This window comes from Apteryx mantelli, chromosome 1 (genome assembly GCF_036417845.1).
Source record: "Apteryx mantelli isolate bAptMan1 chromosome 1, bAptMan1.hap1, whole genome shotgun sequence".
Taxonomy (NCBI): domain Eukaryota; kingdom Metazoa; phylum Chordata; class Aves; order Apterygiformes; family Apterygidae; genus Apteryx; species Apteryx mantelli.
Window position 1 is genome coordinate 133,937,527 of NC_089978.1, and position 16,238 is coordinate 133,953,764.

At 39.7% G+C, this 16,238-nt stretch overlaps 1 protein-coding gene across 1 annotated transcript in view; it reads right to left on the minus strand.

The window, feature by feature from the left end:
* Window positions 1-2,975: 2,975 nt before the first annotated feature.
* Window positions 2,976-16,238, minus strand: part of WARS2 (tryptophanyl tRNA synthetase 2, mitochondrial) — a 44,653-nt gene continuing 31,390 nt past the window's right edge. Inside the window, exons 3-6 of the mRNA XM_013958136.2 lie at window positions 10,317-10,397; window positions 8,446-8,531; window positions 5,632-5,750; window positions 2,976-3,566 (exon numbers count right to left, since the gene is read on the minus strand). Coding sequence (XP_013813590.2) covers window positions 3,118-3,566; window positions 5,632-5,750; window positions 8,446-8,531; window positions 10,317-10,397 — 735 coding nt within the window. The 3' untranslated portion in view covers window positions 2,976-3,117. The remainder of the gene's footprint in view (window positions 3,567-5,631; window positions 5,751-8,445; window positions 8,532-10,316; window positions 10,398-16,238) is intronic.

Below are 16,238 nucleotides of genomic sequence, written 5' to 3' on the forward strand. Positions count from 1 at the left end.
CTATTTGCATAATAACACAGATGTTTTGCAGGTAGAATGATTTTTCTTTGGCACACAACAAAATAAATACTTTGCTGTCAAATCTTACAAAATATGACCACTAGCACAACCAACGAAACAGACAGAAAAGAGGGCAGGAATCAGCACAAAATCTTGTTTCTGTCAAGAAAGAGAATTTTCCATTACTTCAGCTCTCACCCGGTCACCTATGGGATAGAAGAAGCTTGGCTGGAAATTCAAAGTTACACAAGTCTTCTCTCACAAGTTAAAAAAACCTGCAACAACTTGAATTAGATCATTGAATGTCACATAAGATCACACATTGGCTGTAGCATTTTCTCTGAAATTGGCTGATGCAACCAGTTAAGTCCCATGATGAAAAGGACTTCTGAAATGATGAGAAGAGATGCCTGGGTCCTTCCAAGACTTTTGACCACATAAGAAAGTGGCATTCTTCTTGACAACTATTATTGCCAGATTTACCCAGAAAGAAGGAACAGACTAAATTGTTTAAAGGAAATTAGATAGTTCAGTATAGCAGATAGAGTGGTTCTGTTTTCTTGGTAAGAGCTGAAAACTTCTTTCCTGAACAGAAAACCTTTCCCATTAGACACTCTCTGTTATTACACCAGCCAGTTTCTGTCTGTGAAGCAATCTGTCATGTAACAAACATCCAGGAACTCAGATGCAGGGATATCAGGACAGGTGAAAGATCTCTGTTGCTCTAAGAACATAAATCTAGCCAAGCTGGACCACTGAAAAAGCATGTTCATTAGATCCAGGACTCAAAACTACCTGGTCCACATTGTGGGTATTACTAAAACCACACCCAGACCCTCTCTGAGTTTTGTCAAGATCCTTGAGTCATACGAATAGATGAGGATCATGTATCAGAGCAGTAATCAAGGATACAAATGAATGATTCAGAATGGACCCTGGGCTCTTATGGAACGTACAGCAACTACTGTAATTGGTAACAAAACTCTCTCCATACCATTTATTTTAACTTACTTCTATCATGTTCCTCCTTTTGTCTTCCTCTCTATGCTAATACTAGTCCACAAAATAGGGTTAAAGAGATTGTAAAAATAAAATTCCTCAGCTTCTCTGGTCACTGGGTTAAAGGTGTGATACAAACAGAAGGGAGTTAAGTGAACCCAGTATGCCTTTATCTTGACATTAATTGTATTTGATGAGTGTCTTAATAATTTTTTCTCCTAGTTCCTGTGCAAACTAATGAATTTTTGTATCTGTTGTTAAACACTGACAAAAAGAAGGTTTACAAAACTAAATATGCACAGCAATACCTCTGCTCTTTCCTAATCTGCTACAGCTATTTTGAGACCTTGGAGTATTCATGAATACACTTATTCTTTCCAGAGGACATTGCCTTGGACTTGTCTACACTGAGTTTGGTTTCTCATCATTCTCTCCACCCACTCTGCTCCTCTAGTCTTAACTAACTTTGTCATCATCAGGTTCTTGCCTCACAGTTCTCTTTCTTCAGATCCTTAACAAACAAATACAGGTCTCGGTGCAGAACCCTAAACATCCAGTCCATGACTTCTTCTTTTGCAAAATAAAAAAAAATATTTCTGAATCACCTCACTGTGATAATTAACTAATTAAAAACTATATACCTTAAAAAAAATCTGCGTTACATGGAGAAAAAACAGTTTTACTGACTCAGTCATGTAAGGCTGCTATCATCTGTGACAAATGCCATAGGCATATTTCATAGACACTCATTTCCCTCTTTGCACTAGCTGCCATGGTTGTGAGCTTCCAGAGTACTAAATGAACTCAATGTACATTTCAGTATAGCAGTTTCAAATGCAGAGCACCAGTGCAATTGCACAGGAAGAGTATGTGGGCACAGGACAAGTAAGGCTTTAGTTAGCTTTGAGCATGTACTACTACCCGCTCTTCAGGAGAGCGTGTCTCCTTCTGAGAGTTCCCCTTTGCTGCACACTCCCCAACAAATGACATGGTCTGTAAATCCCAATCTGCATGACTTGTGAGGCCTAAGATCAGCAGAGACTAACTCATTATGGATCTTTCTTGAGGATCAGTAGTGAGAGCTCATAAAGATCCATTTAATCCCATTTTGACAAAATATTTCGACCATGGTTCTGGCTCTGACTTCAGCACACTCTTTTAAACAAATAGGTTTGTAAATTTTACAGAGAGTTCTCTGATTTCTCAACCTAAAATCTCCTCCACCCAGGAAAACATCTTTCCCCCTGCCCGTTTTTTAAAGGAATCCTAGACTTGATGATGAGTTGACAATCCTGGAGCTCCATGCATAACCAAATAACAGGTGGAAAAGGAGCAGCTGAAGTACATGTACTTTCCTGCCAAAGTACCTCAGACCTGACCAGCAGGATGGCACAGGTATCAGAAGTAAAATTCACATTCAGTCGCTGGATTCTTTGGACTGACTGTCAGAGAGGCCATCTAGCACAGTAGTTACAGAGACTTTTACAATATGGGTGTACATACATTAGATAAGACAGACTAACTCACTTCACACAAACTAGATGCAGATATGAAATCAGACTGAGTTTGTGGAGGTGATAGGAAGAGGTGATAAGTTCTCTCTTCATTACCAATGCCCTGAGCATTTTGATTTGTAAAGTTTATGCTTTTATTCTGGTTATTCAAGAACACATTCTACCACCATATCAAAGCAAGATAACCATCAATGGGATGAGCTGTCTTTCTGTAACAAGACCAAGACTGCATGCACAGTAAGAAAGGTTCTCAAGAAGATTACAACTCTTTCTGCTAGATTCTAATTACCTTGCCTATAATTCAGCTTTTGCAGACCAAAAAACCCAAGCCCCAGTTGGGCAACCTTCCTATCCTGCTTTTGTGGAATTTCTTTGTGAACTGTGATTGCCTGCACCTTCCTCCTTTGACCATACAGACTAGCTTGGTGCTGGTCCCACTGGGAAAAATTAGTTTTATGCACATTTTTGATGCAAAAACTTTGATAGTCTACTTTGATTTTCCAGGATACAAGTTTTGTTTCAAACTGAAATGATTAAGAAGACACAAACAAAAAAAGGCTGCCCCAGGAAAAAAAAAAAAGTCCTTGCGACTATTCAGCAGTTTCTACTGAAATCCCACCAGTTGTCTTATTTCTTGGTAGATGGGGGCAGCCAGTTCTTTGGCTTTCTCTGCTCCATCCTCCAAAACCTTTATCAGATGGGATTTGTCTTCTTGGAGTTTCTTGATTTCATTCCTGATAGGTGCAAATTTTTGAATAACTGACTCTGCTACCACCATTTTGTAGCGAGCAGTGTCGAGACCAGCAGATTGGTGCAGCACTTCTGTTATACTAAGTCCTGTTACGGCAGCATGAATGGACACAAGATTAGAGACACCAGGGCGACTCGCTGGATCGTAGGTCACCTCAGAAGTAAAGTCAGTCACAGCCTTGCGAAACTTCAGCACTATCTCCTCAGGGCTGTCTGCTACATTAACAGCAGCTAACTTCTGTGGGTCTGACTTAGACATCTTCACTGCTGGATCTCGGAGGGACTTTATCTTCTTTGTTGTACCTTAAAAAAAAAAAAAGTCGCAGTTATACACACACATAGGCAATGATCTCTTATGACGACTGGTGAGAACACTTTGTAGCAGCACATCAAAATTTGTCAGTTCTATGTCTCTCCTTTCTTAAAAAAAGAGTTCTGAGTGCAATTACATACACTCCTGTTTAGTCCTTGCTCCTGTCCTACTAAGTCATTTTTCTCCTCCCATAAAGTGACTGAAAATCTACTTCTTTTCTCCCCTCTTTGTCTTCTCTCCTCCCTGAACAGACACTTTTTCAGGGTCATTTCCTAATACCTTTTGCGGCTATTTGCTCATTTCCCCACAAACTCTCTCTTCCCTTATATTTCTGGCACTGGGGACGAGAGAGCCCGGTTACCTAGAGAGCAAGGACATAACATTAGCAAAAGGTTCCATAACACTGGGGAAGTAGGTTAAATCCACTGCCTAAAAAGAATCCCAGAACAATTTATCTCCTTACTTTAGGAAACTCCCCCACCCAAAAACTCTTGGTAATTCTCCTAAATATCAATACAGACAGTTAGTTTTCAAGAGTTCCCTAAACAAAAACTAATGGGCTCCATTAGAGGGAAAACACTGTTCAGATGATAAAAGAGATGTAGGTATCATACAAACTACTAAGTTACATGCCTGTACATGAAACAGAATAATAGCATTAGAGGAATGTTGCAAAGTATTTTAACAGCATCAACCCAAACTGTTCCAGTATTTTCCCAAGAAACATCATTCACCAAGCACCTAAACTATCACTGATCTAGTGGCACTGATTCACACCAATCATTTTTACACATCTAATACAGCCAACTAAATTACCCACATACTCCCCATCAGCTCCTTATACATTCAGTGAAGGGACAAGGGCTCTTTCAGAGCACAAATCAGGCTGCTCCAGAAGGGGCTCTGTTCTGAATTGTCTTTCGGAGAAGTCTCTTAAATTTGAAGAAGCCCAGATGAGTTAGCTGCCTACAGCTGGCAAGTCTGAGTAACTCCATAAATCCACCAGTCACCTAGTACCTGCCATTGGTTTGTAAATACTTGTGGAAGGTATGCTTATCATGATGCAGGTGAAAAGCTCCTTTTTCATTTTGAGCTTTTTACTTCCTGATATAAAATCTCACCTGTGTTCTAGGGTACACTCAGCTCCTCATTACAGTGCTTAGTATTCAATTGTTCATTAGATATTGCAGAGTTTGCAATAGCTAGTATGTTCTAGGCCACACTCTGGGACTAATATCATTTTTGTCACTGAGGCTTGAAAATCTTAAGAGGTTTATTACAGCCTGTCTTTTCTAAGGTGAGAGCTCCTTGCCCTTTTGGGGGCGAAGGTCTCTGCTGTGCATTCCTCTAGATTACTTACAACAAAGATGCAATGCTTCTTCCTTGCCCAGTTCTTCATGTTTCTTAACAAACATGCCATTTGCGCCATCTGACTCCTCCTCACCCCCCGGCCTATGACCCTGTAGCTCAGAAACGGTTGAAGAGGTTTTCCTTGTAAGTCTCCTGGAGACTAAGATCAAAAATGGAAAGTCTAAGCTCTGTAAGAAACCCTTACTGAAATATTCAAGTACTTAAGCGTACTTAAAGGATTAAAGGATTTTTGGGCACTGTAGTAATAAACCTAAAAACTGTATAGCATGCTTAATGTAAACATTAATGTAAACTCAGACATTGCAGAATTCTGCCTGATAGATGTTGCTTGTCTTGTTCCTTACATGTCTCCTGAACTAGCAACATGGAGTAGAGACTCCACTCTTAAAAGGCCCTGTACTTGAAGCAAGGCTGACTGGCAATAACAGACTGCATCTGCCCCTCGAGACTGGAATATCAGATGCCACATGCATTCCTTTACCAGGGATTAGAAAAGCCCTATGTCCATCTTGGGAGTTCAGTTTTACAGCTTCTAGTCTCTTGTCAGTTTTTACTTTTCCACTGTTTTGCCATCAGTTTGTTTCCTTTATCTGGTCCCTGAAACGGCTTCCACACATTTATATCCATCTTCAACCATGAACAGCAGTTTAGAAAAAAGAAAAAAATTAACCATGACCATCTCACTTAAAATGGCTTTGGGCATAGGAAAGAATTCTCCGTATTTCTTGTTGAAACGTTGTGCTATATCTTGGGCTAGTTCTAGGTGCAGGACTTGATCTTCTCCAACAGGAACATGTGTCGACCTTTTAATAAAAGACAGATACAGGAAATTCAGCAAAGCTCTCAGGTTCTGCTGAAATGTTACTCAAGACTGCCGTAGCTCCTGCCATGACTGAGGGCCAGATTGAGCCAAATACTCAGTCTCAGCTAGATATTGGTGTTGTGTGAACAAGATCCCAAGCTGACTGTAGCAGAGTATGAATATGCTTTTTCTGCTGAAGTGAAGCACCTCTCCAAGAGTGAAAACAGCCCTTTATGAAAACATGTATGATAAAGATACCAGTAAGAGCAAATCATTAAACTCAACTCAAAAAAGAGTTTCTGTAGTATCTCCTGCTGTTTTTTTTTTTTTTTTAAGAGATCAAAGAGCACGTGTTGCAGTGCATGAACAAAGCAAGAAAGATCTGCAACACAGAAAGTCCAAGCATCTTGCCCTGTCAAGTCTCAGGAAGACAACTGTTGTTGAGAAGTTAGTACTGGGGATTTATCAAGGGAAGGAAAGGAGAGAGTGGTTCTCCTCACTGGTCAGTATTACATAAATATCATGTGGGTCAGTGTTTCTACTGCCATAAGTGTTATCATTCTTAGATTAGGACTGTGAGGATCAAAGGACCATTTGATCTTCTGTATTGAGCTCAATAGCCTCAATGCAGTTCTGCAGGAAAATATGATCTGCATCTGAGGACATCAGGAGGTGAAGAATCAATTGCTTCCCCTGGTGATTCTTTCCCACAGTTAATCATCCTCACTAAAAACATACGATTCTTTTAGATGAGGCAGATTTGAAGTCTTGCCAGCTTTTGATTATTTTCCCCTCCCCCCAGCTGATTTTTTTTCTAAGACTTGTGGGGTATTCAGCTCTGAATCATGGACATGTTCCAGTGTAAGAAAGTTCACTATGCATCTTTTAAGCTCCCAGAAAATTTCAGTTCAACATGATATTCCTTAGGTCTTATTCTGAATCACTGGGCTGAAATCCAGGAATCAATTTGTCCACTTTTATTCCCCACCAAATAGTCAGCAAGGCAACCTAAAACCAGTTACAGTAGCCAATAGGAAATCACAGTGGCCTAAAACTAACACAAAGAAAATCAGTTACCATAATCGATATACTTTAAGCAGGTCAAAAGAAATGTTTCCATATGCCAAAATGGTTCCATATTCACATAGTTTGCCACTAAACAGAAAGCATACTGTTTTTATAAATGCCTCTGCATGGTTCTTTTCCTTTTTCCTTGCTGTTTTTTAATATTTGTCTTGTTGCTATTTTTATACCTTTTTTAAACCTATTTTTACCTTTTTATACCTATATTTACCTTTTGTCCATTTTCCTTTTTCTTTGATCCTGGTTCATCTGAATTAGCACTGTTTCTCCCCCTCCTCCAGCTCTTAATTCTTCTCCGGACTGCTGTTCCCTTCCTGTGTTTCCATCTCTCCTCGACTCTCGTTCCCTATCTTATGCTTTTACATTAAAACATTTCTCATTAAAGATATTATGCCAAATTTCCTCGAAGAGATATTGTTTCTCTTTCACCTCCTTGTTTTGTTCTTTATCTGGACAGCCTGCTGTTAATATACTTAGTAGCAAACAAAAGACAGGCTTCACCGTGAAGTGATGAATCACAGGATCTTATTAAGAGATGTAAGAAACATACATGGTTGAGCTCAATCAAAGCAAGGTGATTTCTGATGAAGTCTAGGTTCACCCCAAATTACTACTTGACAATCAAATGGGACTCGCTATTTTGAAGATTATTCTAATGTTCAAATTCATTTTTCCTTTTGCTTGCTTCCCATTATTTTTAGTTAAAATACAAGTGAATTAGAAATATCATCCACCAGTCTTCTGACATTACTGATTTTCCCTACTAATAATCACTTAGGATTAAGTTTCTCCAGAAATATTTTTCTGGATTAACAATTTGCTAATCTTGGTTATTCTGTCCTCCCAGAATCTCCCTCCTAAAAGCTCTGTATTACTTCTCTGTCCCCAAAAATATTCACAGCGTCACCTACTTCAGAACAATTCTACAAAGTACATACACATAGAACATAGAAATAATTAATACACTGTGCATTGTCTCTGACATTTAGTTATGGAGACAATCTAAATCATACTATAAAATACAACCGGACTTCATGACAATGCATTACAAGCTGTAGCAGCTAGGCTAGGAACTTGGGCATTCTGAGTTACCATTCCCTCTTTAGGGTGTCTTTTCATTACATTACGTAGTGTACCCCAGAGAAACTTGAGCTAGCCCAGATACCACAAGGTGCAGAGCTGTAATAACACACTAAATTATTCACTTTTTCAGCAGTCCCAACCCATCCACGCAGAATTCCACAATAACACAAGTATAACGCATAGAGCCAGCTTGAGTATTTCTATGCTGCACTGCATAAAATAAAATATACTTGCTTAAAAAAAAAAAAAGTATATACATGCATAAGCATGTAATACATATAAATTAAAAGCAATAGGTGTTATAATTCCCTAAGAATTGATCTCAGGTGACCAGCTTTTTGTCTTTGAAGCCACTTTCAACCCCGGCTAGATTTCACTTAAGAGGTAAAAAAACCCTGTCATCCATTTCTAATCTTCCAATCTAATCACACTCAGCTCCCCACTTAAAAATTTAACATGTTGACCTGATGAACGTTCACTTTAAAGCAGCTGAACAGACATTGCCTGCGGGCTCACATTCTGTCTCTTACTTGTACAGCAAAATATCTGCTGCTTGAAGCACAGGGTAGGTCAACAAACCAACGGTTCCTTCATTATTCTGGCTGGCAGACTTCATCTATTTGCAAAAGAAGAACAGAGAGAAATCACCCTTTTGGCTAATGATGTCAAAGTCCGACCCTGATTTTAATTAATTAGAACTCCAATTAATTTGAGTGTTGAGGGTTTCAATCGCTCCATTCATTGTGCAACTCTAGAGAAAAGCATGACATGTAGAATGTGCTCCTTGCTATTATACAAGTCCCATTTTATGCCCTATATTTATGAATTGTTCTGATATTTTATTAGGGAGAAAATACAGGCTTCTATTTTCTTTCTATTTGCAATCTTACTACCTCAAATGATTAAAAACACAAAACAATATAGCTGAGTTATTGCACTTACTAATGATAACCCCTACCTTTTAAATAGCATTTTCAACAGTAAGTTTTGAAACACCTTAGAGAAGAGATTAAAAAGGCATTAATTAATACCTGTGTTTCACAAATAAGAGATCAAGAAATATGGAGGGAAGTGATTACTCACATTCACCAAGAGGGTATATGACAGCTAGGAGTAACACCCAGGTCCACAGAGGCAGAGTCCAGCCTTCTCTCCACCAGTTCACACTGCTCCCACAATCTACCCATTGCCCAAAAGTTCTTTACCACACTAGGATATGGATCATTTGAACCAAGATGTCTACAGATATTCAGGCTGCTTGAGAAATGACTTAACTACTTTTTGCTTTTAACGATTGTTAAATTACACTGGAATCCCTAGAAACATAATTATTTCATTAAGACTATTCAAATTCTTTAGATTTTCCTCTCCCTCTCATAGAGATCCTCTCTTCTCTCTACATCTCTAAATGCCTAAGTTTAGGGGACCTAATTTGCAAAGCCTAGCACCTGTAACATCTATCTGTAGATTTGGAAAGTCATTCCAGACAAAGCTGGATTTAAGAGCTTAACTTTAGAACCTCAGGTTTGAAAAGGTTGGCTTTAATCTATGCCATGCATTAACACTGGTTGCTGGATTTAAGTTTTACTGTTTTTATTTAATTAAGAAGAAAAACAGCAAAAAAGAAAACATCTGGAGATATTTAAGACTGCTCTGAACTCTGCAAGCCAAACTGCTCTTAAGATTCTTTTCCCTTTCTTGATACTTCTCTCTCCCGCCTTTCGATTTTTCTGTTTACTAAACAACAAAATAAAATCCAAGGAAATTAAATGCAAGAATGCCTTTGGTGCAGTAATGCTGATGCAGTACCAAGATGAAGAAGTTAAGCATTTGAAACTTATAAAGGCAAACATTTTAAGGTGCATTAACTCAATCACTCAGCATCTTTTTAATATTTATAATTTCTGTACTCCTTTTGCAACATAAGCTTCTTTTGCACCATCTCCCAAAAAACCTATAGACTACCTTTCTACCTTTCATGGTAGAAAAAGAAGAGCTCTTTATGGAACTGCTTAATCAGAAAGGTTCAATTTTTCTATTGGAATGTCTAGTAGTTTTTTTACTTTTATTATTAAATAAGCCTTGAAATAACTCCAAGCATTTTAACAAACTCGTTTTAATGAAACTAAAAAACACTCCTGCCCATTTAGTATCTTTTCTGCAAGCCTCTGCCAAAATATTATCCTGTAGTTTCCTAAAGAAACACATGCACTGATAGCAACAGACCTGGAAAAACACATTTTCCTCCTCCTCCTGCAATAGGACTAAAGAAATACTTAACCATATAGCAAGGATAACCAAAATACAGTTGGTACTTCACAGATAATGAGGTATTTCAAGGATGACGGTTCTCCTACTTAATTCCCATACATTCCCTTCCAGTTTATTAAACGGATCGTACCTTCCATTGGGGCAAGCGTAGTAAACGTGGCACATTAGTTAAGCACCCAAGAATCCAGGCAAGTTCTGCATGCTCAGGAACCTGGAGGTATAAAACCAGAACGTACTTTAATCTTCTGCATTTATATGCATGTTTTCTCAAAATCAATACAGATAAGCAGTATCAGAGATCAGAAAACTGCTTATTTTCATCTATTATTTTTTCAGTGAGGCCCACAGTGACAAGAAGTTAACAGAAGGTTTTGGACACTGCATGGATTGAGTGAGCTAGGACAGCCCAAGAAGCAGGGCAATGTTCTCCTCCTATCTACTCCAACTCCAAAAAAAAAGTAAATGCTTTGGCAAGAGCATGAAAGTGAACTTGCATGAAAACTAACTAACTGTTGGCCAGCATATCATAGCATCCCCACACACTGAGATAATAGATCAGTGGTTACAGAAGCACTTTGCCTTTCTCAGTTCTAATGCTAATTTGCTGTAAAATCAAAAGTTACCAAGCTTCTTCTGTGTCAGGGTTCTGAGCTGCCTCACCTAGCCCCTCCACCCACACCCTTCCCATGGGCCCAGGAGCCTCATTTCAGCTCACGTTTGGGTCCCCAGTCCTCGCCTAAGCTATGCCACGCTGTAGTGTGTCCAGCAGCAGAATTTACTGTCAGGTCCTTCACAGATGCCTAAGCTAGTGGTCAGGGAACAGGAAGACCAAGGTTGTTCCATAAGGCTGCAGCTGAAGGAAGCCACAAGGCGGGCAGAAGCAGTTACTTCACTGACCCAAGATAATACTAGGAGTTTTTGATGCATTGAATTTTATAGCATAGCCTGAATTGTGGATTAGTTTGTCCCTCCATTCTGCAATACTATCAAATGAATACTGATCTGCAGATGAAAGGGAAGGATCAGGCCTCCACCTATGCTCTGCTGCAAGGGTGGGTTTAAAAGGCAGAGAGCCAGGAGACCCCATTTGAGCTCATACAACAAACACTTCATTTAACAATTTGAGCAAAATGTAGGGACTGTGGAATTTTAACTGTTTCAGAAACACATTACACAGAATGATTTTTAAAGATATTTCAGATTCCCCCCCCTTTATGCTAAGAAGATGACTTGCTATAGGCAGAGATAAGAAATGTGCTATGCAACAACCCATACCTTGACACTTTTGGATTCCTGACATAAACCCTGCAGATTTTGCATTTCTGGTATTCATTTTAGGATTAGCAAGACAGACAAGCATTGTGTTTTACCACAGATTGCTGATGTACACTCTCTAGTTTCTTTTCAGAAGTTTTCGTCTGGTGCTAGTTAGCTATATATAAACACAATCATCAAAAGAACAAGGTGATACATGTTCTGCTCCTTTGCTTACGTGTTTCACTCACTCCTTTCAATATTGGCAGATTTGGATGTTGGAGAGCATGCTAACTGTCTCAAAGATGTTCAAAGCTTCATGCTTGCAATATGATTTAAAAACCCAGATGAAGTCAGTAAAAAGTGTTTGTTAGCAACAAGTAAGAATTACTAGCATTGATAATGGCAATTTCTTTATTGTCACATTTTAAATTTAGTCATTTCCAACTTAATAATCACCAGACTATTTTGGTTGTCAATGTTGTATAGAGGTATCTGACCTCAAGAAAACAGCCCGGTATGAAATATTCTAAGTTGATTCCCTTTCCCTTCCTCCCCCATCCCCAACTATTTTTTTTTTTATTTCCTCATACTTGCATACACTTGCAGTTTTTGAGAGGAACCTCATGAAGTTCAACAAAGGCAAGTGCAGAGTCCTGCACCTGGGAGAAAGAACCCCATGCAGCAGGACAGGCTGAGGACCAACCAGCTGGAAAGCAGCTCTGTGGAGAAGGACCTGGGAGTGCTGGTGGACACCAAGTTGAGCATGAGGCAGCAATGTGCCCTTGTGGCCAAGAAGGCCAATGGTAGCCTGGGGTGCATTAGGAAGAGTGTTGCCAGCAGGTCCAGGGAGGGGATCCTCCCCCTCTACTCAGCCCTGGTGAGGCCACATCTGGAGTACTGTTTCCAGTTCTGGGCTCCCCAGCACAAGAGGGATGTGGCACTACTGGAGCAAGTCCAGCGGAGGGCTACGAAGATGATTAGGGGACTGGAGCATCTCTCATATGAGGAAAGACTGAGAGAGCTTGGCCTGTTTAGCTTGGAGAAGAGAAGGCTGAGAGGGGATCTTAGCAATGTGTACAAATATCTAAAGGGAGGGTGTAAAGAGGATGGGACCAGACTTTTCAGTGGTGCCCAGCGACAGGACACAGGGCAACGGGCACAAACTGAAACACAGGAAGTTCCATCTGAACATGAGGAAAAACTTTTTCACTTTGAGGGTGACAGAGCACTGGAACAGGTTGCCCAGAGAGGCTGTGGAGTTTCCTTCTCTGGAGATATTCAATACCTGTCTGAACGCGATCCTGTACAATGTGCTCTAGGTGACCCTGCTCGAGCAGGGGGGTTAGACTAGATGATCTCCAGAGGTCCTTTCCAACCTCCACCATTCTGTGATTCTGTGCGCAAGGCAAAGTGCAGCAAGATGAACCAAGCATATCTTCTACAAGATACACAGAGTAGACTGAGCTGACCGAAAATGACTCAGCTCAGACCCCTATTTCATTTAGAAGGAATAACCATCTGGTTCAAAGCAGTTTCTCCTTCCTTTCTTCTAGTCACGAATAGAGAGGAGATGGTGCTCTGTTGCACTTGTGTTGACAAGGACTCCTTTTAAAAGCTACGCAGTCATGGATCTGACTCTGTTGGACATTGCTTTCACAGCCAAGGCTGCACATGTGTTGCACTGCACCAGTGGCTTTGACATTACATTAGTTACCAAAACACTAAGTGATCTAAACAACATTTGTTGAGTCTTATTTGCAGTTCTGGCTCTAAGCAAGTTATACTCACTTCTACTCCTTAAACACAGACAGTCTTTTCTAAGCAAGGTGAGAAGAGCACTGAATGCTGTGAAGAAAAAAAACCCACAACACATAAAAGAGGAAAAAAGAGTGCACAGAAGGGTATGGGCTTTTGTTGGAAACAAGTTTGGTACTGAAGCCTAACGAGTTAACATTTATCACCAGAATTGCAGTAGCTGACTGTATGTTGGTCTGTGTAGCAAAAGGTACTAGCTTAAACCACAAATCATTTGTCAGACTAAATTGTGGTTTAAACTACTGTGTTTTTCTTGGCAACAGGGACAGGTAATTGGTGCACTTGGTCAGTCACTGTGCATCAGCTGAAAAGTGGTTACTCATTAAGCTACAGTACTCCCTCACTTTGATTGGACAACTTTGTATCCAGAGAAACTGAAGGAAGTAAAGATATATATAATACCAATAAAATAAAGACCTTGTCAGATCTCCTTTCCGGCACTGAGCACTTGCAATGGATCACAATTAAGATAAGCCATTTTCCTGGACAAACTTTTTGAACCAGCTGATAACTGTTCACTCCACAATCTTGTACAGCAACAAGTTCCAGAAGTTCAAACCTAGCGTGTAAAGAAGTATCCACTTCTTTTACCCACCTGAGAGTGTTTGTTTACTGGTTTCAAATACCACCTAGTTCTTGTATTGCAAGCTTTGGTGGACAATTCCACACTCAGTTTATCCACTGCTTTTGTGATTTTGCAAACCTTGATTGTATCTACACCTCAGACTTCTCTTCTACAAATTGAAGCATCCCAGACTTCTAGGTCTTTCCTTCTAAGGCAGCTAGCTGCTCCATCCCCTGTAGCATTAATTTCTCTTCCCTGTGTCATCTCTAATTCACTACTTCCTTCTTGAGATGCAGACACTAGAGTTCTACCCAGTACTCAAAATACGGGCACACTATAGTTTTATAGAGCAGCAAAGTGACACCTCCATCTTGTTCTCAACACCCTTCCTGATGATGAAATGATAACATATCACTAGCTTTTTTGAATATTACTTGCACTGAGCTGATCATTTCAGAGAATTGTCAAGGATGACTCCAAGACCTCTTTCCTGCTTTGTGACTCAGCTCAATATTGTGTAAGCAAGGTTTAGATTACTTTTCCCTAAATGCTTTAAATTTAAATCTCTTCCACCACTCATTTGCCCACCCACTCAGTTTTATGAGTCCTTTTGGAGTTCCTCTCCCTTGACATAGCATTTGACTACCCAAAAGAGCTTAGCATCGTCCACAAACTTGGAGATGTCATAGTTCACTACCTTCTTCAGGTCATCAATGATGATGTTGACTAAAACTGCTCCCAGCATTAATCCCAAGGGACCTAACTACTGACTTCTCCATTCCAAAAGGTGATCACTATACTCTATTGGCTTTCAACTCTCTAGCCAGCTGTTAGTCTATTTAAGAATCTTTCCTCCAATTCCATGTTTCTTTAATAAGCTTTGATATAGAATCTTGTCAAAGGCTTTTAAAAAGCCTGAGCCTATTACGTTTCCTGGATCCTCTTTATCCACATTCTCACTGACACCTTCACAGAGCTCCAGGAAGTTAGTGAAACAGGTTTTCCCTTTAAAGAAGCCATACTGACTCTTTCCCAACAGACTGTTGTTTTTTTTTTCTTCATGCACTCAGTGTCTTATTCTTTGTTGTGGACTCATCATTTCTGGTAAGATGAAAGTCAGAATCAGCAGTTTGTCATTTCCAGGATCCCACCCAGAGATCTGCCTGTGGACTGCCAACATGACTCCAATCTACTGTTCCTCCAGCACAGTGACCATTATGGTGTTAGACTGCACACCTTGCCTAGCAGTTCTGCCATTTCACATCTGAGTTTTTTCAGATTCTCAGTTGAATGTCATCTGGTCCTAGTGACTGACATCTAAATTGTCTATTTCTATCTAATAGTTCCTGTATATTTACATTACATTGATCTAGCTCTTCTGATCTGCTGCTACAGAATGCATAGAATGTGGTAACTCCCCAAACATCTTCAGCAGTGATGTGCAACACCAAGAACTGAGTCTTGCTCTTAAGGCTTTATTATCCCTGAGGGTCTCTTACATCTTGGTCCTTATGAGGTCCCACTGATTCCTTAACTGACATCCTGGTTTTGGTGTGAAAACCTCTGTGGTTTGGTGTAACTGACCTCCTGGTTTTGGATCTCTTTGCTATCAGCTTGAGAATCCTTTGCAGAGTGCTCTTCAAATTCTTTTTTTAGTCCCCTTAATTTTTTTGTTTGTTTGTTTAAAGAAGGGGACCTGCCAAGTTTATGTGCTATCTTGTTCCTATTTTCCTCATTTGGGCAAGTTTCATATTTCTGAAAAGCTAACCTTCTCCTGTGATTGCATCCTTAAGTTCTGTGAAACCATTGAAAGTTTTTTTTTCTGGACCACTGTTTTCCTGTGAGTGGTGTCATATTTAATTTGAGTTTTTATACAGTAGAAGAAAAAAAAAAAAAAAAGAAAAGAAAAAGCCTCCAGGCTAGCTGTAGCTTTCTTGCTTTTTGGACCGCTCCTTTTTGTTTATTTATTTTTGACAATTGGGTTTTCTTTTCACCTAGCTCCCTTTCTTGAAATTGAACACTTGTGCACTTTATATTTATTTGGTCAGCTCTCTCTGGCAACAGTGCTAAACAGAGATGTAATTAGGTTGCTACTACCAGAGGCCTCCACTAAACCCAGGAACCTGAACCTAAACTAGGTCCTGTGCAATACCCCTAACAAAATCTAGACTGGCATCATTTCTCATAGATTCTAAAACAGTCTGTTCTAGGAAGCATCCACAAATTTTATCTGTACGTCTCATCCTGATGAGGCATTGATCCTATATGTAGAGAGCTGAAATGTACTACTGTTGATACTTGCCCTAAATTTGCAGCTTCTCTATAATCTTACTTAGCAACTCCTGATCATTATCATCATCCTGATCAGAGTGGATCAGTAGTACAATCCCATTACCACATTTTTTGTTAGATTCT